The 26,231-nt window shown below is 47.5% G+C and overlaps 2 protein-coding genes and 1 long non-coding RNA gene across 9 annotated transcripts in view; 1 reads left to right on the top strand and 2 right to left on the bottom strand.

The window, feature by feature from the left end:
- The window catches only part of DENND5B (DENN domain containing 5B), a 110,413-nt gene extending 105,723 nt beyond the window's left edge, over window positions 1–4,690 (bottom strand). Inside the window, exon 1 of one of the 4 annotated variants that reach the window (XM_083820506.1) lies at window positions 4,438–4,690. In XM_083820506.1, coding sequence (XP_083676632.1) covers window positions 4,438–4,549 — 112 coding nt within the window. In that variant the 5' untranslated portion in view covers window positions 4,550–4,690. The remainder of the gene's footprint in view (window positions 1–4,437) is intronic. The other 3 variants (XM_083820505.1, XM_083820503.1, XM_083820504.1) reach the window with 3 other exon arrangements.
- Window positions 4,691–6,054: 1,364 nt separating this feature from the next.
- On the bottom strand, window positions 6,055–16,161 carry LOC310892596. The gene is made up of 3 exons (XR_014578243.1): window positions 14,981–16,161; window positions 13,386–13,481; window positions 6,055–8,525 (listed from the first exon to the last, which is right to left on the bottom strand). It is a non-coding gene; the product is annotated as an uncharacterized lncRNA (long non-coding RNA).
- A 1,096-nt stretch (window positions 16,162–17,257) lies between these two features.
- Window positions 17,258–24,012, top strand: ETFBKMT (electron transfer flavoprotein subunit beta lysine methyltransferase). 4 transcript variants are annotated; one of them, XM_083820462.1, is made up of 4 exons: window positions 17,258–17,472; window positions 19,608–20,045; window positions 22,278–22,408; window positions 23,099–24,012. In XM_083820462.1, exons 2-4 carry the CDS (start codon window positions 19,729–19,731, stop codon window positions 23,464–23,466), a joined length of 816 nt encoding a protein of 271 aa, XP_083676588.1. In that variant the 5' UTR covers window positions 17,258–17,472; window positions 19,608–19,728; the 3' UTR covers window positions 23,467–24,012. The 4 variants fall into 4 exon arrangements, with proteins under 4 accessions (XP_083676588.1, XP_083676585.1, XP_083676587.1 ...); XM_083820459.1 differs by lacking the exon at window positions 17,258–17,472 and adding an exon at window positions 17,595–18,021; XM_083820461.1 differs by lacking the exon at window positions 17,258–17,472 and adding an exon at window positions 18,037–18,163.
- Window positions 24,013–26,231: the final 2,219 nt, after the last annotated feature.

Genomic DNA, 26,231 nt, shown 5'->3' with positions numbered 1-26,231 from the left:
GTTGCATCGCTGTAGCAACGCCACTACCTTTTCCCCTTCGAAGCGTGGCACTCCGCTGTGACCTGGCACAAAGGAAGTCAGATGGAGAGTCGCGCGAGCTGCAGTCAGGCTGCGCACCGCAGGAGCATGCAGGTGCCAAGCGCACACAAGAAATAAAAAGGCTTTTGCCTTTCTAAAAATAAGAGCCTGCTAGACAAGAAGCACAGTTAGCCAGACTGCAAGGCACACTGTTTGTTTTTCATCATTATGAGCTCAGATAATGTTTCACTGATGGAGGAAATTAATTATCAACGTCTGGATATTTATAGCACGAGGCAGAAGTATTGTTTATTTTCCCCAAGACACTCGACATGCCCCGTTAGCAGGGCCAGTGAGCCCTCCCAGCAACTGCATGGCTGGTCACTGCAAGAAAATAAATAGCTGATCTTAAAAGCAGTGAAGCTCCCTACAGCTTTAAAGTATAAATTGAACCGGGATGCTAAGACACTGAATCCAAAACCAGACAATGCAAAATATGTTGCTAGACAAGATACAATAACTTGAAATTCTCCTGATTATAAAATATTACTTTGATACCATGCTTGGGGTTTACGCATGGAAAAAGCTATAAAAGATTTTGTTTTACACAGCAAGAGAGCTACTACAACTTCAGCAATATTCACATTCCTAAACACAGAAGATGTCATCCAACACAACCCTTCCTACACTGGCCTACTACACCCTCACCTTTAACCACATCTTCTCTCCCTCCAAAGTGCTCCATTAGCTTCCATTCCATAGCACCCTCTGCAGAGCTCAGACTTGTTCCTCTAATTGGGAACAAAATACCCACCTGTAATTCCCTCTCTGCTTTCTTCCAGAACCCCAAATTATTTCCCTCACTAAAAGACATCCCATTGTCTTTAACTGACTCTCATGTAATCTGGATTTTTTCCCTACGTTACAGTATTTAGAATTTATATGCGACTCTTTAACAAGGTACTACAAAGTTTAATATGTTATCAAAGCAAAACGTAATGGTGGCTACAGGCAGAAAAATCTTATGCCTTGCACACATGCTTAAATTTCATATAATATGACAAACTATATAATAGAAACAGTTTAATAAACTGTTTTTCTTTTAATAAACTGCTTTTCTTTGAGACAACATAAAATATTTACTATAACGTGTTTGTTTAAGCATGTGCAATTCAAACACTGGTCTCAAGATGACTTTACCTGGAGTAGGAGGTATGAAGATGAAAGTAAACTGAAACATATTTTCCATCAGCCCTAAACACGAGAGAGAAACTTCCTTCATCCTATTTTAGTGGAGCTCAACAGGAAGCACAAACTAATGCTGAAATTTTCATGCTTTTCAAGATATTTCATGTCAAATAAACTGCTTTTCTTTCCCAACCTCTCCAAAAATTAAGTGCCAAGAAATCCTTAGATAGTTTCCTTTCTTCCCTCAAGTCCCTAGATTTTTTTCGTCCATCCTTGACCGAGAGCTTTGTGCTAGTGCCACAAGTGTTTTACAGCATTATAACCCATGCGCTACTTTGCTGCATGCCTGGATATAATACCAAGTCGAGCAATAGGTGGACAGCTTTCAAATGAACTGACCTAAAAACCAAAATGAAGTCACTTGAAAAGTCAGCTGTGGAGTAGCTTCCTATATTAAAAAAGAAAACAAACTATACCGCAAAATAATACACATGCAAAAGTGAGAAAAAAATCTAAGCAAAATGAATCATTTGCATGGTGGAAAATTCTCATCTACCAAATGTATATTAAGCACTCAGCATCTGCAGGAGCAACTATAAAGCAAGTCGCTCTTCCCTGAAAGCATGTAGAGACCCTGTCAACCTTTAAAACCTTGAATGTACTTCATTTTGTGATTAAACACAGCAACCCTACAAAAAGAATTCAAAAGCCTCACAAGGGCAGTTATTTGTGCTGCCTCCAAGAGAGACATCGAACATTTTGCTTCATGCCTGACGCATAAATCTACAGATGTGTTTCTACCATTTTTTAACCACAAAGTCTTTGTGCGGTGGGAGAATTTGGGTTTAAGTCATCAGGCAAGGAAAGCCTTCCTGTGCACCTCAAGCTGCCCCCAGCACAGGCCAGGCAGCTCCAGCTGACATCAGGGCTGCCTCACCCGCAGCTACTCCGCGTCTCTGCTGATCACCAGCCAGTCCATCTGGAAACCAAAAACCCCGCGAGGATTTTGTAAGTTCTGCTTCTCCGCTCGCAGAACAGGCCCCAGGGCCTCCGTCTCGTCTCGCTCCTCTGCTCAGTGCTCAGGTCTGGCGCGGCTCGATGTGCTCGAGCTTTATTCCAGCAAGGTGCTTTGTGTACTGCGGCTGCTAAGGGACTTGCACGTTTAGAGATAAGCAGGTTCTTAATTACTTTTTTGCTAAATTAGGGATGATCTGCGTGACGGCTTAAGCGATGGCAGCTCTTCACCAAAGGCATGACATACCTCAACAATCTCTTTAAACACAAGGCTAGCAAGATGGAAAGCTATCACAGCTACGTAATTCAATACCAAGATAACAGGCTCGTTTCTTTCCAGAAAGCATTGTAAAAGCATTTTTAGAAAGAAATAGCCTCATTTGTGGGTGTCCTGTGACACAACAGCCTTTCTGTTCCTCTAGCATCTTTCTCCCTACGTATTCTGATTATGATTTCAATCCTGGTAGGTCAATCTTTGAAACCTGTAACAGGCAGATGAGATCTTGCAGGTGCCTGCCTATGGTGGCATTAATACTCCCCAAGGTTTAACAGAAATGTTTTCTCAGCTGCATCTAAAACCAGAGTTAATTTTTCCATGGCTGCATTATATTTGCGGCTCACAGCACTGACTGTTCTTCTCCGACATTTCCAACTGCTGAGCTCCCAGCTGATAGCAGAAAGCTGTTGTCACGAGTGCCTAAAAATATAACACTGCTCAGTGGTAATACGAAGTCCCACCATTGTTCCTGTTACTGGAACATACCTCTACCGTATCCCAACCCTCCTAAGTATTGAAGATGTCTCCCAAATTGGCATTACCCAAAAGTTTTTGCATGCTTCAACCATATCTTTAGCTTTAAAATCTGATACGCCTTGCTGGAAGTTTGGCTAAACCTCCTAAATTGCCATAGAAGACAAAGAGCCACGACACTGTATGAACTCACAGTGTTCATCTGCCCTTGAACAGCACTCCCCAAGAGCACACGGGTTCACCCTACTGTGAAACGGAGCAGAAATAAGCAAAAGACAGGTTTTAAAAGTACAGGTAGTCATCAGGGAAGGCACAGCCTGCTAGCCAACACTGCTTTAAAAATAGTCTCTTTTCAGAACAAAGAGTTAGAGATGACTCAAAATTTAAGTTCCTGAAACCCCAATAGGTCATGTTATGCAAATCCAACCCTGCGTGCCTTCAGCTGGGAGAAGGCTCATGAGCCAGGAGATCTCCATTAAGAGCAATAAAGCCAAACCGTGGTCGTGGTCACTAGTACATGTCAAAAACCAGAGTTTACAGAGCACTTGGCTGAGGCTTCAACTACGAGACCCCCACTCTCTCAAATGTGTGCTCCACGCAAAGACCATGGGGAATGCCACTGGCACCCTGCCCCAAGGCACAGCTCTGTGGAAGTCGGGTGCCCTGATCCGCCCCCCTTTTCCAGCCCACAGACAGATGAACTTCAACCAGGGCGCGCTGATGGGCGACGCAGATGGTGACTCCTGCTCTTACACAACCGGGAGGCGCCGTGCTCCTGACGCAGCTCAGCGCACACCTCGCCGGGACCCTCGGGCGGGCAGCGGTGCCCGCGGGGGCAGCTGCGGCGTGCTTGGCCCCCTGTGCCCCCCGTACCCACATCGTGGGCATGAATCCCAGCAAAGCCCAACTCCCGGCTCAAAGAGGAAGCGTTCAGCATCCAAGCAATGAAATCCCATTACTGCGCTTCTAGTCAATCTGATTTTACCTGTAAAAACTGACTTAAGCTTTTCCTTCTAACCACAGTGACGTCTGGGGAGGGATGCCGCCTTCTCCCCGCAAAACCTGCCCAAATCCAGTTACGAGAAATGAATATTTGAGAAAATGAGTTAGCATCGCCACAAGCCCATAGCGACAATTTTCCTTCTTGGATCTGTTACGTCTTCGGGGGCGGAGGTGGGAAGGACGGCTGCAAGCAGGCTATTTTTGAATAGATAACCACAAAACGCGAAGAAAAAAATAAAAGGGCAAAAAAAGACGCGATCCCATTAATGTATTCAGTCCTCCCCGGACCCCCCCCCCCCCCAGCCCGAAACAGGGCCGAAGACGCCGTCTCCCGGCCGCGCTGCGGAGCGGGGCCCCCCCGGCAGCCGCCCCCCGAGCCGCCGCCGCTCCCTCGGGGCGGTGCCGGCGGGGGGGAGCGGACATTTCGCAGCGGCAGCCCCCCGACCCCCGGAGCCCCCCCTCACCTGCCAGCTCGTCGGGCTCCAGCCCGCTCTCCGCGTCGATGCCGCAGAGCACGAAGTAGTGGGCGAAGCGGCAGGGCGCCGCGCCGGGCCCGGGGGCGCCGCTCCCGCTCATCCCACCGGCGCTGCTGGCGGCGGCGGCGGCTCCGTGTCGGTGCGGCAGCGCTCACGGAGCGCCGCCCCCCGTCCCCGTCCCCGTCCCCGTCCCCGCGCAGGCCGCGGCGGGCGGGCACCGAGCGGCCCCGGCCCCGCCGTCAGCTGAGGGGGGCGGGAGGAGCGGGCGGGAGGCGCCGCGCTGCCGGACCGCCCCCGCGGGGCTTTTAAACCCTGCCGGGCCCCCCCGCTGCTCCCCGGGCCCGGCGGCGTCCCCTCGGGGAGCTTTGCGGGGGGAGAGGGCTTTCAGCGGGCTGCACGGCGGCGAGACGGGGGAGAGGGCCCCGGGGGTCTGAGGGGGTCCTAAAGCGTCTCTTCATCGCCCGTTTGACCGGGATTTGACACCCGTTCTGCCATATCCAGGAAGAAATCCCCGTTATTTTAGCCCCGTTCCCACGAGCCCTCTGGTTATCGCCACCCCACGCCTTAGCACTAGCCAACCCGCTTTTTAAAGGGTAGGATTTTGGATCATGGAATCATTAAGGTTGGGAAACACCTCCAGGGTCGTCTGGTCCAACCATCCCCCTACCACCAATGTCACCACTAACCCGTGTCCCCAGGCACCACGTCCAACCTTTCCTTGAACACCCCCAGGGACGGTGACTCCACCACCTCTTGAAGGTCCAAGCCTTCTTCTCCAAAGCCATGAAAGCCCTGCTCACACTAGATATTTCCACTACCTGCGTATTTTAAGGAGGGTGTCGCAGAATTCAATGTGCAATTTCATTCTTCCCTTAATTCACTTACTACTCCTGGTCTGAGCAGCGTGCAATCATCAGTCTCATCCCTTGCTTACTGTGGACTCTTATGATCTCCCTCAGTTACCTCTCTGCAGCATGAGCCACACACTCTGATCTATATTTGTCCTTACTCAACAAACCCCTTTGATGATGGTGTTGGTGTAGGAAATGCCCACAAAGAACTTGTTATTTCACCTGCAGCGCAGGCCATTATGCAGAGGCAGAGGGAAGAACTGCTCCTTCCCACCTGTTGGCAATCCTCAACAGCATCTCTCACTGTCTTCTTCCCTTTGAAGTAACAAGTTAGACACCCTTTCACGTCTCAGCTTCCTGTCTACTGAAAGCAGACAGGGACTCAAGCAATTTCCTCACTAAAATATCCAAGGAAAAAGAAGATTGGAGCCCTCTGTCACGTCACAGCCTCTGGTGGTTGCAGTGCTCAGTGAAACAAACCAGACGTTGCTAGATCCACGCAGGAGCTTGCCGGGATCCAGTTGTTTTCTCGACTTTGCACTGAGAGCCAGGTTATTTTATTTAGTTTGGTTTGTTTATTAACTTGTATCTACCTGCTCAGTTGGCTGTAGGTCACAGGATAAGAGCTCAGTCTCTGACTCTCATTCAAAGCTAATTGCTCCCGTTCCTGCTGTAGGTATCTCTTTGGAGGCCTGACCGCACGGGTGTCTCCGGGAAGTCCAAGATATAAGATATTCACCAGCCTCTGTAAAAGATGTACGAGTTAGGACACCCTCTAAGAGCAACCCAACATTTAACACAACAATCCTGATCTGTTCTTGGGCAGCGGGCGGTTCTAGATGGCTTTGTTTAGCTGTCTTCTGCACAGGACAACATTTTTTGTTCAAATAGCTTAGTAGATATTTTAATCTCAAAAACCAGTGACACACATAGCATTAAACATGGGCATGAACTGCAGCATATGAGATTACAGGTTTAAAATCCAATAAACTGGGTCCAAAAATCCACTCCTCTTCCTGGAACAGCAGTAAGGTTAAGCTCCTGCTCCTGTATATACAGCTCCCACAGACGCTCTTGCAGGAGTTTCACATGGGCAATGATGATTCCTTATAAGACGGATCTTCTGGGAACATCATCCCAACGAGGCCACCCAGCTCCTTCACAGTGCCAGCAGACTCAGCTGCACCGCATGTGCCTAGCTCTGGTACGCCACTTTATGTCCCTGGGCCTGGATTTTTCCCATCTCGACCCTTCCATCCGAGCTGCTCAGTCTTTCCCTCCAAGCCAGCCTAGCTTCAGATGCTGCGTGCCACCTCCAGGTAGCTCCCCTTCTTAACTTTCATTTTATTTTTTTTTCCTTCCACCCTGGCTCTCATCTCAAGGAATTGGTAACTTTTAAGAGGTTTTAGCAATTAAAGTAAGCTTGACAGTAGTCTCTCTGGACGATATTAAAATTTCAGAACTCGCCCGCACAACCTTAGTTACATCATGGCCCTCTACCTTCCTGCCCAGTGGCACTGCTCTCCTCCACTCCAGGAGGCAGACTGGACACCCGTTTACAGCTGCTTTTTTCGTTTGTCTTCTTTCACTCTTCATCTACATCAGCACAAAACAGAGGGCAACACGTGCCAGTGTGTGGTAAGCCCCTTCCTTCTCCTGTCCAGGCATAAGCAACTGCTCACAGGGAATGGCCACTGGGGCCTTTGCCTCTGCGTGGAACAAGCCTGGCCAGCAGAGCAGGGTTGAGTTGCCTCCTTGGCTCGTAGCACCTACCCCGTGCTTTGTGCCCACCCTGTGGTCGGCTGTGCCATGGATTCTTCCCACACAGGGCGTGCAAGAGAAATGCACTGGCACCTGCGTGTAACACACCACTGCCTGATGCACCGTGCCTTACGTTGTACAGCACAGGAAAGCACAGGACCCTCCAGGTCCACAATTCCCTTTCCTCTTTAATTAGATTTTTTGCACTATTTTGCCAGTCTAAGCTTTTTTGTTTGTTTTGTTTTGTTTGCTTGTTTGTTTTTTAGTCTTAATCTTCTTTTCACTATCCAAACCCATCCTGCGCAGGTCACCAGGGCCTGTCTAGAGGGGCTGCCCTGCTTCAGAGACCAGCCAAACACTTCCTCTGTATTTGCCGCGCCGATTACTTACATTTCACAGCAGCCACAGGCAGGTCCACAAAAGGGCTGTTGAACTTCTTGTAGAGGGAGCGGATAACAGGGATGAGGCCCCAGAGCATCAAAATCTGTGGCGTACGTTCACCAGTCAGGCACATGCCATGGAGAAGCTTTTCTGCAGCCAGGGAAGAGGAGGTGACTGATAGGGTTGTGCTGCAAGGCACATCTGGGATGATCAGAGGTAACAGTGGGATTATGAGGATTTTTTTCCTTTCACCAGCAAAGGGAGATGGCCCTCTGCAAGGGGCAATGGATGGGCTGGATGTCCCCTTTTCAAAGCACGCTGACAATAATACTGGGGAGATGAGGCTTGTCCCTGGGACTGCAGATTACAGAGCAGTGCCAGAGCAGAAGGGGCAGGGATACAGTAGGACTGAAGTGCAGATTGGGGTGAATGCAAAAAACTTCATAGCACAGACCTCCCACAGACCAGACCTGCCCAGGACCTTTTTACTTTAATCTGCTCTCCCATGGAAACAGCTTCGTTCCATCACCTGCTGGTTTTCCAGCAGCGTGACAACAGGGGAGGATTTTTGTCTTGGTGGGTTTGTTCTTCCTCCTTAGGTACTTGTGTCTTCAGCTGGAGGGAATATTTCTCCCAGTATCAAGTTGTTTCAGCTTTCCTGCTCCTTAATCTCTCAGCAAGTCTTTGTTTTTCAGGATCTGTTAGTTTAAACTGGGTCAAATGCTAACAAGCGTGTCAGCCCCCCCTGCCCTTAGGATCTGCCATAAAAGATCAGACTGCAGGTCTGTCAAGTTCCTTGTCCTACTTCTGTAAGGAGTCAATGCCCAACGTTTCAGAGAGGTGGAAAAACCCTGGTATTTGAAGGCTATATCACTTCTCCTTGCTGGGACTCTAGCTTCGTATTTTATTTTCTTCGGCATTCTTCAATGAATTGAAAATCATGCTTGCTGCTGATGGATTGCTCAACTACTTAACACAGCTCTACAGCTTCCTGCATACGATCCCTTACCAGCTGCCAAGCCACATTGATTTTTCACTGAAAGCCTTTCTTATTTTCCTCTAATAGCGATGCAATCACGAGATCTGGTAGGATGAAAGAGAAGGAAAACAAATTAGATGAAAACAAATGTTTGCAATGCTCAGAAGAAGTTTTCTACTTTTGGCTTACTTTCATTTGAGCTGTTTGCAGCACTGTGAGCTACTTCACGAGAAGCAGAGTGCAAATAATTAGCTGAAAGGAACAGGCAGCTTATAAGAATGGACTTTAAGACTGACACTAAAACCATCCCAGGCTCAAAGCAGAGAAGAGCTCACAGCAGAAGCAGGGAGAAAAACCAACAGCAGCAGATCTTACAGGAAGGTTCATAAAGCAGTTTTGATTCTTTGAGCTTATGCAAGAAGACTGCTTAAAACCTTGGAAAGGTATTTGCTGCCTGAGGCGTTAAAACCAAACACACCAGATCACTAGCCATAAGACATAAAGCAAAGAACATTTCCTCCAGCACAATTTGTTGTTACTTAGACAGCAGATACTGCAGGCACATATTCTAATATTAAATCAAATTATAATACCATTAAAGCAAGTAGCTCGTCTTCTATACTGGCCTCATATCTATACAGATTAAGCCTGAATAAAAGCACACAGCTTTCCTCTGTCACACTGTGTAATTATTATTCATATAGCAGAATTATAGATAACAAAGGAAAAGATGACTGCTTCCCTGCATCTCTGCCACAGGATCTCTGAAGCTTCTGTGATTTACAGTTTAAAGATTTAAAATGTTTAATTCTCTATTGTAGCCAATTCCATTTTATTCATTTTATGTACATCCATCACATATGTGCCCTTTACATTGCAAAGACATCTAGACACATTCAACTCTTATCTGCTTTTAGACAGGATCCTCGGGGGAGAGGTTTCACAAGGCAACCAAAATGATTTAATAGCTGATTGCACCTTCTTTCCCCCTCCATCCCACCACTGGCCCTACATGCTTTCTTCTCAAAAAACCTGCAGTATTTTCCACCTCCTTGGCAAGTGCACCTAGCCCAATTTCAGGAAACTGATCCTACAGCACAGGCAAGGATGGGGATACATAGCCTGTCTTCATTCTTCAGGCCTGGCTTCACAGCTCAGCCCTCTGCCGAAGGGGCACCTCCTCGTCCGGGCTGGCCTGGGCTCCCCGGTTTTGGACCTCCTTTTCCTCCACACATTCTGTGCCAGAATGGTGAAAATCCGTGACTCCTGCCTGCTGTTTTGCTCCACTTCTTTGCCTTTGATTTTTGCACTGAGATTGCAAGATGCACCCCCTCCTGCCAAGCGCCTGATTAGGTGGGCTTCCCTTTTCCCCCTCACCAAGTCGGGAGCAGGCTCATGTGCAACCGCTGCAATTCGGATGATTCAGTGCCAATACCCAGAGGTCAAAAACCACGCTTTGCTCTGTGAGGTACGCCTGCTGCTCTTTGCTCACAGAAGATGCACACGCCGAGTTAAAACCCAATCACCAAAGTACGCTGCTTACATCAATCACTAGCACGTCACGCACTGATGGAGGTGTTGTGCTGTAAGCGTCGAGCTAAAGCCCCCACGCAGCTTTCCATCCAGCTCTGACAGCATCACTCCCTTGCCGCATGACCTTGGCCAAATCCCTCGTAGCTGCTCAGAAGTGCCAGCCTCCCGGTAATCGGGTCAGCGTGCTCCCCAGCTTCAACCGCCCCCAGGAGCATGGAGCAAACGCCGCTTCTCCCTTGCCCTAACATCTGCCAGGACAAAGCCCCGTTGTTCCCCAGGGCGGCCCCGCTGGCAGATGCACCTGTGGGCAGCCCCGGCGTCGCAGCGCAGCGCCGTGCTGTGCTGGCAGATGCCGTTCCTGCAGCCCTGAGCCCAGGCGGGTGTTTGGTGTGCGGAGCAAAGCTCTCCTCTTTGTTTGGAAAGGGGCCGCGTGTTTTGGGCTGAGGGTTGCTCTCCGCTGGGGGTTTGTTTCCCCAGCTCTAAACTCTTATTCCCCTGATAACAGCGCTCCAGGACCCCAGCACGCGTTTGCTCGGGAAAGACCCGAGGAGTCTTGCCATGTAGTGTACCCATGTGAATTTCTGCCCACAGGAAGCGCTGGGAAAGCTTTCAGAGAAGACGCACTCAGGCTGTCACATGTACCTGGCTAGCATCGTGGCTTTTCCTTTATCTTTGTTTCCAGTCCCACGTCTGCTGCTATCAGGGGGAGCGTGAACCAACCGTATATTTTCATGCCCTCTTGACAAAGATCTGTTCACAAACAGCACATAAACTCTCTGTCAAATTGCCTTTGGCCACTGTACAAATGTAATTAGAGTCTGATTTCAACCTCCCCGATTTCAATTTCCCAACTTCCCTTTGAAGCCCTATTCAGTAAGAAGTGCCAGACACCCCACATCTACGTTACAATGAATCCTAGCACACTTGAAAGCCCGAGGGAGTGCTAAAGAAATCCAAATCCACTGAATCCATAGGCAATATACAACATGAGATCAAGGACAGATGAAAAGTATTTCCTGAAATGAATATGCATTTTGAATTGTTTCACTGTTTAGCAAGGACTGCTGCTTTGCTGCGTGCTGTTACAATAAACATATCATTGGAGTGATGTTGTTTTATCAGCCTAAAAGCAGTTCTTGCAAATCAAAGCACGAAAGGGTCTGTTTCAATTTCCCTGTTACAGCTTGTGTTTTTAGCAGAAATCTAAGCATTTATATCCATGGGTTCAGCCATCTCTCCACCACTCATATTTCATGGCAGATAACAATATTTTGCCTTGAAGTACTTTACTGCTTAGGATTCTTTCTAACAATGACAGTTCTGCTGTTCTGCCTTACAACACTCATGCTTTTGCTTAGAAATACTGGAGTGCAGCCCTGAACTCACATCTAACAGCAGGAGAGAGATCAAAGCACTTTGCTTCTCCTTGAGGATCATGTTTCTGGGTGACTTCCTTGCAAACCAATAGCCACAACTTACTGAAAACCGGATCCATGCTGAGCAATTCCAGCAGTTCCTGTCAGGCACATCCTTTGCGGGTGGGAGCATTTAACACCCTCTGATGTGGCAATAGGCTCAGTGCCTCCCCGCAGGCCAAAATGCAAGAGTTAGGGGGCAATCCCAGGAGTTTTTCCCAAGCTAAACCAGGGGCACTGGCTTCCCAGTGCTCAGCATTGCCCGTCAGGGGTGAGAGCAAGAGCAGCAGCAGCAGCCTTTGGTGCCAGGCACAGTCACTGTGTTGGTCACAGCAACATTGCTGTTTCCATTGGAACTGGGTGCAGCTGCTTGCACGAGACCCGACTCTCAGCTGTTAGAAACAGAGCTGTGAGATCAGCCAGAGCGAGACAGGAGGCTCCCAGGCTGGGTGTGCTGTGAGGAGCCCTGGGGCTGTGACAGGAGGTAGCTGAGCAGCTCTGTGTGTAGTTGGAGAGTCCAGCCCTGCTGGGAGCCAGCCCCCAAGCCCACCCAGGCATCTCTGCACCGTCTCCTCTGCTGCCACGAAGGTATCTCATGAGACCCCCCCACCTGGAGCCCTGCATTCAGCTCTGGGCCCCCAGCACAAGGACATGAACCTGTTGGAGAGTCCAGAGGAGGCCACAAGGCTGATCGAGGGCTGGAGCACCTCTCCGGTGAAGACAGGCTGAGGGAGCTGGGGTTGTTCAGCCTGGAGAAGGGAAGGCTCCGAGGAGACCTTACAGCAGCCTTCCAGTGCCTAAAGGGGCCTGCAGGAAAGCTGGGGAGGGACTCCTGGTCAAGGAGTGGTATGACAGGACAAAGGGTAATGGCTTTAACCTAAAAGAGGGTAGGTTTAGATGAGATATTAGGAATAAATTCTTCCCTGTGAGGGTGATGAGGCACTGGCACAGGCTGCCCAGAGAAGCTGTGGCTGTCCCATCCCTGGAGGTGTTCAAGGCCAGGCTGGATGGGCCTTTGGGCAGTCTGGACTGGTGGGAGGTGTCCCTGCCCACGGCAGGGGGTGGTCTTTACTGTCCCTTCCAAACAAAGTCATTCTATTACTCTATGAAGAAAGCTGCAGCGCGTTGCTGGTGCACTGAGCTAGCCTGGAGAGGTCTGAAGCACAATGCCATTTTATGTGGGCTAATGCCGGTTTAAACTATTCTGTAAAAAACCTCCATGGATCTGGCCTGGTGTGCATTTCAAACCTGCTGATACAAAAACGTCAAGTTTCCTTTATTCTAAGAAAAAGGGTGCAAACCACATTTTGGAGGTTATACCTGCATGACTAAGTATGGATGGGAAAGCCAGGGGAAGTAACTCTTTGTAGCATATCACTGAAAACTGACAACAGGTCCAAATGCTGAGACCTTTTCCAATCTCCTTGAGACCTTCTGATGCCTCCATGTGAATAAGTAGTAGCTCTTCTCCGCTTGGTCATGTTGAACTTAAGCTCCAACATATTCATCACGTGAGTGAGCTGGCTGGGGCTGCAGGGGAGCTATATTTCCATTCCTCTGGGCATCCCCACAGCGGGATCATTTGTTAAGACAATTTAGACACTAGTGCAAAACACCAAAGAGCAGAGGTCCTGACACAGCTTGACCCTGAGTCACAACTAAGTTGCTTCAGGAACCTGAAACTCCCCCAAAACGTCATAGCAAGCATCAACCAGAAGAGGAGGCATATTGAACGTGAACAGTTTCCTGTAGGAACTCTCTAGTGAATAAACACCGCCTGTCTTGCATCTGCCTCAGATCTCCATCATTTCCTCTGTCCCCAGATCCTTGCGAGAATCCAAATGTTTGGCAGACTACCATGTAGAAGGTGAAAGGAAGAGTTCAGCTGATGCCAGGCTCTAGCACCAGTGGGAAATGAAAACATTCTGTGTAGTTCTCTGGTACTGGGGAAATACTGAATCAGCTGGCTCCAGAGAACTGATGCAGCTCCTTGAAATCTTTATTTGTCTACCCTACCTTATCCTTGGCATCGGTTAGCATGGTCCTTAAAAATCAGACAGTCAAATGTACTTCTTCATCAGGGTTGATTTCTGGAGCATGCTGGAGCACTGCCTGGAGAAGAGAGAATGAATTAGTCATGGGTTTGAACACACTGTTGAACAGAGCCCACCTGGCAAGAAGGAGAGGTAAGCTTGGGAAACATTGGCTGCATTATGATCCAGGCTGCAGTCGTGTTCTCTTGCTCCAGATGAAACATTGGCTTAGCACTGTTGTTTGACATCTCTGGGAAAAGCTAAGGTCTGAAATCGTGAGATCTACAGATCACCCGTGGAACATTAAACATTGAGAGGATGTGAGGCAGAGCCCTGAGGAAGAGGCAGGCAGGATGGATTTTCCTGTTGCAGGAAGTCAAGAAGGATGAGGACATGGAAAACATCTTCATTTCATCCAGGCAGACTTAGACAATTACAGATTGCCTTGAGACCAGCTGGAGAGGCTCCCTAGTGCATGAGCAGCCCCTCTCCACTCAGCTTTCATCTCCTTCCTTTCTCAGGGCTCTGCAGAGAAGTGCAGACTGATGTGATGGCACAGAAAAATTAAAAAATAAAGATAAAAAAAGAGAGAAAAAAAACACAGATAAATGCTGTGACAGCAGTCACAGCCATTCTTCAGCTCTATTTGCAGCCCTTCCTTCTTCCTCCAGGAGCTCTGTCCCACCATAGGCTAGTTCCAGAGATGAGATACCCTGCTCCAGCGTTGAGATACCCAACAGCTTCCAGTAGACTGCTGTAACCCTAAAGCTCTAGCCACCCAAGAGAGAGCACAGGCATCCAAAAAGCTTTTACAGGTGACCATAGTACCATCACAGTGGTGCAAGAAGTACAACAGGGACCATTCAGTGTGGATGACAGAAGGGAGCTGTGAACAAACCCACTGCTAACTATCCCCCACCAGCCATTCTTTGGGAGTACTAACACAGGCAGTTATGTCACCCCAAAATGGCTCTGCCAACATCATGGTTGCTTCCTCTTAGATGCTGCCTGTGTGGAAACCTTCTTGCTGTCCAACCAGAACTACCAGCATACCTGTGTGTACACAACACAGCTCTGGACACATTCATTAACTGCAGATATGCTCGTCAGGTTCAGCTGGTTTCTGCCCAAGTTTCCAACACAATGAGACTTCACTCAGGCTAGCTGATTATCACAATATACCCCACCTGAGTCAAGGTCTCAGTATTTCAAGGAGACTTCAGCTATTAAAAAATAGAGTTTAAGCACCCTTAAAAATATGCATCCTCCAGTTTTAATATCAAAATTAGTATCCCCACAACACGCTTACATGAGCAGTTAGCCAAATCTGGACCAGCACACAGCTGCATCAGCAAGGTACAATACTCTCTGAAGAGCAGTGAACACAAAGAAAAGCACAAACCATCTGACTCCATGTGTCTTTTGAGGCTTTGTCTATACTACATAAACGGTCCCATGCCTGGCTGTGCATGAACATGAGCAAACAACTGAGACCAATTGCACTTTAACTGTGCATGCAGGCAAAGGCAAAATTGGAGATGATGTTAGAAATTAGAGTTTTCATCTTCTTGGTCTTACCTCTGTGACTCTTGCAAGAACACCTCATCTCAGAAAGACTAAGCCTACATTAGCATGAGGGACGGATTAATGTAGCTTTTGCTTATTTCACCCCATAGAAAGCTATACCTTGCATGCTCCCCTGCTTCCATCCCATGCCAGGCTGCACCTGATACCTTTATCTTTGCCAGCTGTTGCTCATTCCTTCTCCTAACCCAATGCAGCTGGAAGGTATAGGGACAAGTAAACGTATGAAAAAAAAACCACATAATGCTTTCAGGACGTACTGTATATAATGTATGATTTGTTTTGTCAGGCTAGCTATTCCTCAAATGCAAAAGATGCAGTGATTCTGAAATGAGTAGGTGTGGATTGTACCTGAAGGCACAACAGAATAATTGAATTGCCTCTCCCTTACCTAGCTAGTGCTCTCAACTTCAATTTTCCCTTAGCCACTAGCTAATGTGCCAGCTGTATTTTGATAATGACCTGTTTCTGCAGCCTCTAGCTAACCACAAATTGATCCTGATGTGCAAACCCCTTGACTGTTGATATTGAGTTGTTGGGAGGCTTTTTAGAAATCAACAGCACTCCAAATGAATCCATATTCCCTTCTGTGAATTCCCACTGAGGTCCTTCTTTTGAAGTGAACGATGGCAGTTGGCCTCGCAAGAAGAGCTCTGGAAAATGGGGCTGTAGATTCAGTTTTAAAAGGCAGGAGAAAAGGAATAAGCTGGGGTTATCAACTGGCTGCTGTGCTGCAGGTCTTTCTTCCCTTGAGCTTAACCTTTGTACCTGCAATGTCTCATGAGTCATGGGTTCCTTAACATGAAGGCAGCTCTTCTCTGTCTTCCCTTTTTCCCTGTTCTCGGACAGTTCCATTTGTTTTTGCTGTTAATTGGTTCAGACAAGATTTCCCCAGGGTCTCAGGCGGTTTTATCATCAGCCAGTAATCCACTAATTCCCTTGGACACACAGGAGTCCCTTTTGTGTTATTCTACAACTGCCTCTTTGAAAGAGTTGCGCTCCTCCACCATCTATCAGATCAATGTTTTGTTGTGATTAAAGTTGTCCTTGTCCTCAGAGCAAATTCCAGCATAGTTACGTTAGCTGGCTGCAAACTACATCATGCATTTGATCAGCAGAAATTTTCAAGATGCCACTATCTAAACTAAAGCAAAAAGCCTTAGGAAATGAAACTTTTTTTTTCTTTCTTTCTTTTTTTTTTTTTTTTTCTCACAGGGATGGGTGGTGATCCTCTCCTGACATAATCAGCACGAGCATGTCCTGAAAGTCTAAGTGGTTTACCCAGACTTTTGCAAGAGGGCTGGCAGCTATCATTGGTATCAGAGCCTTTTAATGTCATGCTTGGAGTCTGTAAGGGTTTTTTGAACTGCCTCAGTGGGGTGCTGCTCTGTATTAGAGAGCAGTGACCTCACTGAGGTTCAAATAGCTGCTGAGCGATACCATGTACTGGAAGTTCAGAAAAACTAGGCCTGAGAAGTTACTTGTTAAAACGCCTGGAGAGTGAAGATCAAAGTGAAAAGGCTTTCCTGTGAGGTTTCTCTGAGAACCTTCTAAGAGCATCAGCAGTATTTTGCAAGTCTCTTCTCAGCCATAAAACAAAATGTACAAGGCAGAGGTGTATTATGTGATAAAGTCATTATCACAGCTTAATAAGGCATCCTGAGCTGATGTTGATAGTGATTCTTCTATTACAGTACTGAGCTCTTTATTCCTAGCGTAGTGGTGAGTGCCTACAGGGCACAAGGACCTGTCTTGAATTGCATGTTTTCTGCACAGCTTTGGGTATCACAAGTGCCTTCAGTGTCTCCCTCCCTGGGGCAGACCAGCAAGAGCTGCTGAAAGATTCAAGACCTTTGAAACCTCACAGTTCACCCTAATGGCTCCAAGAAATAATGTCCTTCCTGCGCCTAGGCCACACTTTGATATTGACGTCTAAAAAGATGAGGGGCGACTCCTGCTTTACAGCCATATGCAGACAAGTGAAAGACATGCAAATAGCCCTACAGCCCCTTCATGTGGTGAACAGACACCAGCTTCTGGCTGGGCCCTGGCCTTCTCCGGCTGCACCCTGGCCTCTTGGCAGCCCAGCGGACCGGGGCCACCTTCCTTGGGCACTCATGGAAGATAAAATAAAAGGCCTTGCTTTGCACCCTGGCGAGCACGCTTCACGTGTATGGAGCCCGCAGGTCACTAGATGGCCTCATAACCCAGGCGATCGGGGCAGATCCAGGTTTCGGCTGTGCGATCTGCCCTTAACCTGGCACCTGGAGAGCCGCAGGGCTGGTGGCATCACCTCAGGCACCACACAGGAGCCTTTTCAGAAAGCAGCACGTGAAATCTGGGACGCTTTGTGCCACGGGGAAGCTAGGGAAAGCCTTGTTTGCTGCTCTTCTTGTCAGAAGCTGCTTCTATTCCCCACTGGGGCCTCTTGTGTCCTTTAGCCGGATCCGGCCAGGTCATCAACGAAGCAAAGGCAGCCCCTGTGGGTAAGCCTTCGTGGTGCTGTGGCACCCAACCATGCAGCGGGGAACCCAGAAATTCTTCTGGTGTGTAGGGGAACGTGGCTGGGGAAGGATGGGATACGAGGGTTTGATTCCAAGCCGCAGTTGCTGCCTGGTGAAAACACACTTTATTGCCTCAAAATAAATAAATTTTAAAAAGCACTGAAGGAAACAGAGCCATTCGTAGGTTGTCAGGTGACTGTCGAGAGCAGAGCTGTGTGAACGCTGCAGGGAGCACCTGCAACGAAATGGCGATTTAAGACACCCTCCCTCACGCCCCTGCTGTGGCGTTTGGGGTGGAAGAGAAGCGAGGGGGCTCTCAGCGCAGCAGCCATGCTGTTGGCTTGAGGGACAGAGGATGCTCGTTTCGGCACGTATCACGACACGGGGCACCGGCGGCCCTGGAGCCGAGCCCCCCCGGCGCCGAGCCCGCTCCCTCCGCTGCCGCTTTAAGGGCGGGCGGCACAGCCCGGCCCGGCCCGGCCCGGCCCCGGCGCAGCGGGGCGGAGCGGAGCCGAGCGGCGGCGGCAGCAGGTAGGTGGCGGCCGGCAGCGCCCCGCAGCAGGCCCCGGCCTCGGCCCCGCCTCGCCCCGCCGCGGGGGGGGGGAGGGAGAGAGGGGGCCGCCCTGTCGCGGCCCTGTCGCGGCCCTGTCGCGATTGAACCTCGGCCTTTCGGGTACGGGGCCCCGCGTGCTGTACATAAAATTAATGTGCAGCAGTTAATGGGGAAAGCAGCGTGCAGCGCTCGCTGGCAGGATTTGTGTCCCTGATTGATGGCGGGTGGCTTCGTGCTTCCCCCAGGCAGATGGGGATTATGTGGCTCGGCCTTGGAGAGGAATGTCTTATTCGTTAATTACGCTCGTTAATTGCGTGGACTCTGCTGAATGGCGTTCTCAGATGTGGGGAAATGCAAAACGTTGTCACAGGTGTTTGCTTGTAATGAAAATACAAAAGCCTTCAGCCAGTGATTAAAGCCAAGATTTGGCTGGGCTGGCAACCTAAATGGCACGCGTTGGGGGAGCTCGGTGCACAGCCTAAGGTATCAGTAAGCAATCAAACTAAAACTAAAGCAAAAGCCATGCTCGCACGACAGAAAACATAGGAGCTTTTGCTGAAGATGTGGGCAAAAAAAGGACAAGTGAAGCCCTGAAACACAAAGTGCGCTTCACACACTGCTCAGCTGAATGCTGCGGCTCTCCTTTGTCTGTGGCCCGGTTTGCTAACAGAGGCCGTGCTTCCCCGCTCCTTTGCTTCACTGTTTTTGACTCAAAAACCAGCCTTAAGCAGTCAGAAGACCCCCGAGCATGAGCTTGTCCAATCTGAACGTTTCATCTTTTAAAGACAGTTTTGGGGAATGTGCTGGATTCTGTTTCTCTTGAGTTAGCTCGGGGCACGTTAATGCAGTTTCTCAGGTGGCGTGGGCTACAGCGGTGGAAGTCTGCTTTCTCGTGCACCTGAGAGCATCCATGTGAGACCATTGTACATTAAGAGTGATCCTTTAAAATGCAGACTGAAATGCAACCAATTAAAGTGTTCTGATTAAGATCAGTGCAAGGGCTTGCTTTTCATTTTCGAGCTGGCAGCCTGACAAACCTGAGGAATGTCTTTTGAGGAAGTCCTTTAATTGCTTGCCTTTAGTGTAAAAAGATGCTTTTGCATAAATTCACCACGTTTATAAAACTTGTAATTAGTGGTGTCTCTCAGAAAATGTACTGATAGCCTTTGTCATGTCCATGGGTCCTGTAATGCCAAAGCCCTACTGCAAAACCTGAAGATTCAATGGAAGAAACTGAAGTGGGAGTAGCCTGCTTTGCATGTATCTTCAAGGTGGAGGGAAGGAGATGTTAAAAAGCTGCACATTTAATTTTTGGCTGTTGGCTTTCCCGCTAACTGGTTGTTTCTCACTGAATATGTTTATAGCATTCTCCCCAGTGGGTCTTGTGACAGCTCCTTCCTTATGTACCACTTCCTGCAGGCTTCGAAGGCTCTCCGGGGCAGGGGCAAGACACAAGTTCGTGACAGCACAACAACACGGGAACCTCTGCTTCCTAAAGCCCTGGTGGTGCATAGACATGCATAGTCATGGCAACATCACTTACATAGCGTTATTTCCCTTTCAGGAATCATTATCTGTCACTATGAAAAACAGCGTCCTGTGAGTTTCCTTCAAGGTGCCTCGTCGTCCGTCTCAGATAAGCTGTGCTCCGAGCTGTCCTGGGGAGGGCTTGTCCCTGGGGAGAGATGGCCTTCCGCAGCTGGAGGCGGCTCCTGCTGGGCAGGCAGAACGCCCTGGCCAGGGCTTGGAGGAGCAGGAGGGGAGCCCCCTTGCTGCGCTGGAAGCGCTGCCGCCACTGGAGTGCTGGCAGGACTTTGGACCCCGAGGTGAGGGCGTTTTTGGAGGAGAACACGGAGGTCACCAGCAGCGGACACCTCACGCCGGAGATACGACTGCGCCTCCTCACCCCTCGCTGCAGGTTCTGGAGGGAAAAGCCTGACCTGTGGCCTTACGGGGACCCGTTCTGGGCAATTTACTGGCCAGGAGGCCAAGCCCTGTCCAGGTACGCAGCACACATCGCTGAAAATGCTTGGTCCAGTCTGATGCTGGCCAGGAGGTCAGGCCTGTCTCTGGCTGTAGTGATTTATATTGATATGTAGTTGCGTTGTATGAGAGCACGTCATCCATGCTCCTCTCTGCTTATACAGGATAGAAGCAATCTCTTCTGGTTGGCTGCAAAGCTTCAGTACCTGCTGTATGTAGAGTAGCTAAGAGCTCTTATACTGAAATCTGTTGTCTTCCACGGAGTTGCATGCGTTGACCACAGGGCTGAATTTGGATCTGTGGAAGAGCTGTGCATTTGCCATCAAAACCTAGCAGGGCGTTTAGTTCTATCACCCGTTGTCACTCCTAACAGAAGGATGGCTGTTTTGTGCTGACACGTTGCTGTTGCTGCTGTTGTTGTTGGAGACAGACAGGAGAGTGGATGTATGTCTAGTCAGCTGAGAAAAGTAGGTCTGTGCTGATGCACTTGGAGTGCTGGCTAGCCTGAGTCAGTCTCTTCCTTTAGGATTTCAGCAGCCTTATTATCAAGCCTTACTGACTGTCTTCTAATCACATCAGAAGCCACACTTTTATTTTTGCCACCTACTATAGAAATGCATTTGAATGTTGCTGATATTCCTGATTCCCAGGAACTAGTTAGAGTTCTCTTCTTCTGTAAAATTAAATATCTTACTTTGAGTAGCAGAAAAAATATTAATTATAACGAAGTACAAACTGTCAGATACTCTTACATAGATGAAATGGGAGGATCTGAATTGGGGCTTTACTGTTTTTCTGCAGGGAAGTGTAAATAGGAAGGCACTTTCAGCCAGGAAAAAGATGGGTTGTGCAGTTAAATTGTTGATTATCCTGCCATTTAGACAAATTAGGATGCTTCTAAACAGTGCAAGATTGAATAAGATAAGGTAATCTCTATATCTTGTTATTATACAATTTATGTGCCCTGATATTTGGGTAGCAATACTAATCATCTGGCATTTCACCACTTGATTGTCTTACTGCTTATGCCCTTGTTTTGACGCATTGGGCATGTCAGAAATTAGCTGTGTAATCTGAAAAAGTAAAACAAAACCAGGAACCTGAAAACATACTTTTTCTTTAACCGTGCTTGTTTCACAGTTGGCGTTTCCACATCAGGAGTCTCCTGTTTCAAGCTACCCCTCTCTGTAACGTAAGATGCCTTGTTATCCCAGCATGGCAGCCGGCAGTCTCTGCTGCTGCGTAACGTGGCGTGTCCCTGCCAGGGGACGCACTCGGTTCCGGCTGCCCTAAGTCACCGCAGTCATTAGGGGAAACTTGAGAAGCACTCGGCTGGAAACGCAGCGCTTGCCGCGCTTGGGCCAGACCATGCTCTCTACACGTTACTGCAGGAATGCCATTGCAAATCCAAGCACAGCCCCTAGACAGAGGAAACAGGACTTCCATGGAGGTCCCACCCTGTCCTTTGCCCTGTTTGCAAACTATCAGCTGGCCTCAGAGGAGGAGGGTTCATGGGGCAGGGGGCAGTTGCCAGACTGCTGAGCCTCTCTGCACAAAGGTCTTTCCCGGGTGCCCTCATAAACAGAACATCTGAAAAGTAGCAAATAACGGGGCAAAGTGGTGGTAACAGCGTGACAAAGCTCTATGTCAGACCTCATAGCGAAAAGTTATTTTCATTAAAACGAAACCTGTTTCACTCACTGGTCTCATAACCCCAGCTCAAGCACCAAGCTGTGTGCGCCAACTCCCTGGTAGGATCCCTTGTGATGAAAGGGAGGACAAGGGGCATGGGATGTCAGCTCCTCCTTGTGTCTTGTGGGTACCTGATCAGGGTATTCTCTATCTTCAGTCCTGGTCCTCACCTCCCTGCTGCCATCATGCAGCGCCTGGAGCCACTGTTGTAGTCTAAGGGTAGGGTGTCTTCTGTGCTCCCAGTCTGGGTTCCTGGGAAGCTGAATACAGCTGTGCTGGGATCTCGGTGCCATCAACACCTGACACTCCTGTTAGGCTTCCACCTGCTGTTCCTGATGGGGGTGGTGGGGAGAGGAGTAAAGAAGGGCAGTGGTTCTTGATTTTTCTATCAGCAGAGGCAAATAAGGAGCTCTGTACCACAAGGCGTATGTGGGACAAGCATCCTTTAAGATACCACGCTTCATTACATGTATGAAGTAAAGTCTTACGCAGCATAATGCAAACCTGAGAAGCCTGCATAACTTGTGTATTGCACTAACAGCTTTTCTTTTAAATCCAGGTATATTCTAGATAACCCACGCGTTGTTAAGGGGCGATCTGTTTTGGATCTTGGAAGTGGATGTGGAGCAACAGCGATAGCTGCTGTGATGAGTGGTGCATCTCAAGTCCTTGCTAATGACATTGACCCTAGTAAGGCCTTCTTTTCCCATCTCTCTGTAAAGACCTTTATTGTTTTTAAAGTGTGTTTAACACTGACTTTTCTTTGATTCACTTGGCAGAAATTCAGTTTCCAAACAGAGTTCAGTGAGTGCTAAAAAGATGAATGGATTTTGCCAGTGTTAGAAGCTGGGTTGCACCAGGAATCTGCATAGCTTCTCAGAGTGAACAAAGTCTCTGTCAGACATGTCCCATACACCATCGCAGCAGTTTTGGAAGAGAATCCCAAGTGTAGGTGGCAAGCTGGTTCCTCTGTAGGACCATAGCATTTTTCCTGCAGTTTCATATGTTAGGGCCTGCATTTTGCCTTTTTCCTGCAGGTTTTGTTTTCCCTTAAATGACTTCTGAATTCAGTTTGTTCATAGTTTGATTACTCATCAATTAGGGAGGAAGTATATTCATAGGTTGAGACAGAGGGCTATTCTAGTTTGATTCCTGGACTGCCCTTGGTTTCCAGTACGGATAGTACTTCCCTAGGTTGTGATGTGGTGATAAAATTCCATCACTTCATGCTAGATTTTGACCCATAATGAAAGCTGTGGAACCCCCTAGACTGGATAAACAGATATTTAAGAAATGAAATTGAAAAATGCTTCAAAGAAACTTGCAAGGGGTCTGAATGGCAGAATCCTAAAACTTTTTTACTCTGGGACTTTTCTTCAGTTGCAGGCATGGCAATGAGGTTGAACTGCGAACTGAACCACCTGGATCCCTTCCCCATCGCCATTAAGAATATCATTAACTCGGACGCTGGCAAGTGGGACCTCATTGTGCTGGGCGATATGTTTTATGATGAACAGCTTGCTGACGGTCTTCATCGCTGGCTGAGGAAATGCATCAGGATGCATGAAACTGAAGTGCTGATTGGTGACCCTGGCAGGTATCAGTTTTTAAGCCACAGCATTCACAACCAGCTCCACAAAGTGATAGAATATTCACTTCCTGAGTATACCAGACAGGAAAACAATGGATTAACATCAAGTATCGTCTGGAGTTATCAGCCCTCATCAAATAGCTTAGAAAGCTGTTAAAGCTGGCTTTCTAATCAATGTTGTCTCACTTAGGTGGCTTTTTTGTAAGTATATAAAATGAAAATGGGAATTAAACATGGAACACACCTGTTAATGCCAAGTAGATTACTGTTCCTTCACTGTAGTGATTTCAGTCATGTTCATTGAGGCTTTGGAGTTATTTGAGGGAAAAGCTACATGCAAACTTTCTTCAATGAGACCTGCTGAAGTGCAAATCCAAAGAGAAATTATACTTCAGAGTTTGCATGCTTGATGTTTTTTGTCTAATTCATGTGGTAGTCTCACTCCTTGACACTACTGTGAGATGTTTTAGACGTTCAGTATACCACTGTGGGGAGAGAGGAAGGTGGCAGCTGAAAGATTACTGCACTGCTTTAACACTTTACAGAAAAATTTATTGTCCTTTGTATAACTCTGCTAGATTATTAGCTTACAGTATACTCAATTCTAAGTGCCTTGCTCTGTTTCTGGATATCTCTTCTGAATGTCCAAGTAACTAACTTGTGTTTCCCCCTTCCCTCTAAAATAAATCTATTCTTCCTTGAAGCTGTTGGAGTGGTTATTTAGGAGTCTAAAACATGTTCCTTGACCTGTAGCCACAGTAGAAGTTTAAAATACCTGGCATGATTAGATAGCCATAGGATAACACTCCTTTAGAGAGAGAACATTCAAATGGCTACATTCCCTAACTTTGCAAGAGTAAAAAAAAAAGACAACTTATCATGAGGGGAAAAGGACAGGGGTTGAAGAAATCTTTCCTTCTGTCACTTTCCTGAACAGAACCACAGAATGGTTGAGGTTGGAAGGGACCTCTGGAGGCTGGCTGGTTCAGCCCCCTGCTCAAGGAGGAACACCTAGAGGAGACTGTGAGAGGCTCTAAGTATAGCAACTTGAAGCAAAACCCAGTGTTTTCAGAGCAGCCTTGCAGGAACTATAATCTTGAGCAGTTTACTACTTAATAAGCAGTGATGGGGAACTAAAAACCAAAGAATGGAACATAATGCTCTCCAACTATCCAAATACCAGATGATGGGGGGTAAAAGCTTTTAACTGAAAAAGTTGTATTAGGTGGCACTCGCTCATAAAACCAATGGTTATGAAATAGAAAGTTTATGAACAATCAGCTGTACATGTGACATTCAGATGTTATAAAATATAATTTAACAAGTTTTCAGAAATATCCAAACAGAAGACTTACAAACCTCAATATTCAAAACAATACATAAACATTCTGCATGGTCACCCAAGAATTTACAACACCCAAGTACAATATAGAATATGAAGTGGTAAGTGCATACATGATGTTCATCTCCCATTTCACCCCAACACTCCTAAACATTTATTAAAAATGACCGATTTAACCTGAATTGAAACCAATTCCAGTAAAATTATGCTAGTAACAAACCCATAAGACAGCAGTCTTAAGCTCTGGAAGTGAAAGATTTAGTAAGACTTACACATTAAACTTTCAAATCTAAGAATATAGTGTTCCAAATTGCAGTGTTGGAAGTTCTTTGTTTTCTTTTTTTTTTTTAAAGCACAAGGTAACGGTATGGCAGTAAGTTACACATCTAGAAGAGGCTAACAGGAGAACACAGTAAATCTGCACGCATGTTTCGGGACAACGTAAGCTGCATTTACCATCAACATGACAAACCCAGGGTTACATTAACAAGGAGAAGGACAGCTTTGCCAGTGGGGTTAGCATTGTTTAAGTGCCCTTTGCTGTTACAGGCTTCAGTGGTCTTCCCCATTTAGCTGCTTTACATGTCCCCACGTACAATTTTCTTTTTGATGCAGCACTTGAAATGAGTCTGGCAACCATCTCTGCACACTGGTACATGTCCTGCAGTAAGAGATGGGGGGAACTGGGCTTGTTCAGCTTGTGGAAGTGAAGGCTCCGGGGGATCTAGCAGCAGCCTGCCAATACCAATTAGGGGGCTACCAGGAAGACAGCCAGGCTCTTCCAAGAGCAAAAGGGCACAAGATGAAACAGAATAACAGGCCAAACAGGACAGAAGGAAATGTTTTTTCCATCATGAGAGCAGTTAAACAGTGGAACACGTTACCTGAGGTTGTGCAGGCTTTCTCCTCTTCAGCTTTTCAAGACTTGGCCAGGTAAACCCCTGATTAAGCTGGTCTGAGCCAGCCCTGCTTTGGGCAGGAGGCTAGACTAGAAACGTCCTGGGGTCCCTTCCCACTTGAGCTAGCTTATGATTCTACTTAATCTTTTTGTGGCACCCTTCCTGAAACCAGGCCAAGCAGATAAACTACTGCGTACAACAAGCATTAGGGATTTAGACACCTGAGTTTGAAAATTATGCTTTCAGTTACACACGAACAAGATTTCTATGTGGATCTGCTCTTCCACAAGCCATATAATCAAGAGAAGAACAGAGATAATTGTCAGATACCGTAATATCCTTTAACATTACCGGATGCAACATATATTATCTTTCATGCAATTTGACGTGAACTTGAAATAGACTAGAAGACTGTTATTTCTATAACATTATAAATGAGCGTTGGCTATGACAAGTGTTAAGTTATAAACATATTCCTTATGCTTGCCTAAACTCATGGGTTTGTAAGAGTCATCAGATCTGCAAGACCTCCCTAGCTAAACGCTACTATGTCCAAATACAGAATAGCAACATAGTGTGCTGTCTGCTCTCTGCATGTCTAGAATTACTAGTGTTTTAAAACAAGTTTAATGTTTAAATCATACAGGTCTCATTAGAAACTCTACTGCTTCAGCAAAGCCA

This window comes from Anser anser (assembly GCF_964211835.1).
Source record: "Anser anser genome assembly, chromosome: 1".
In the NCBI taxonomy this organism is placed as follows: domain Eukaryota; kingdom Metazoa; phylum Chordata; class Aves; order Anseriformes; family Anatidae; genus Anser; species Anser anser.
Note: the sequence above shows the minus strand (reverse complement) of the source record. Positions and strands in the feature narration are given on the sequence as shown.

What these genes read in the sequence shown, in the direction of transcription:
- ETFBKMT (XM_083820462.1), top strand. Translation starts at nt 19,729, where the DNA reads ATGGCCTTCCGCAGCTGGAGGCGGCTCCTGCTGGGCAGGCAGAACGCC. An exon ending in GGAGGCCAAGCCCTGTCCAG is followed by an intron (nt 20,046 to 22,277) that starts GTACGCAGCACA and finishes TTTTAAATCCAG; the next exon opens with GTATATTCTAGATAACCCAC. An exon ending in TGCTAATGACATTGACCCTA is followed by an intron (nt 22,409 to 23,098) that starts GTAAGGCCTTCT and finishes ACTTTTCTTCAG; the next exon opens with TTGCAGGCATGGCAATGAGG.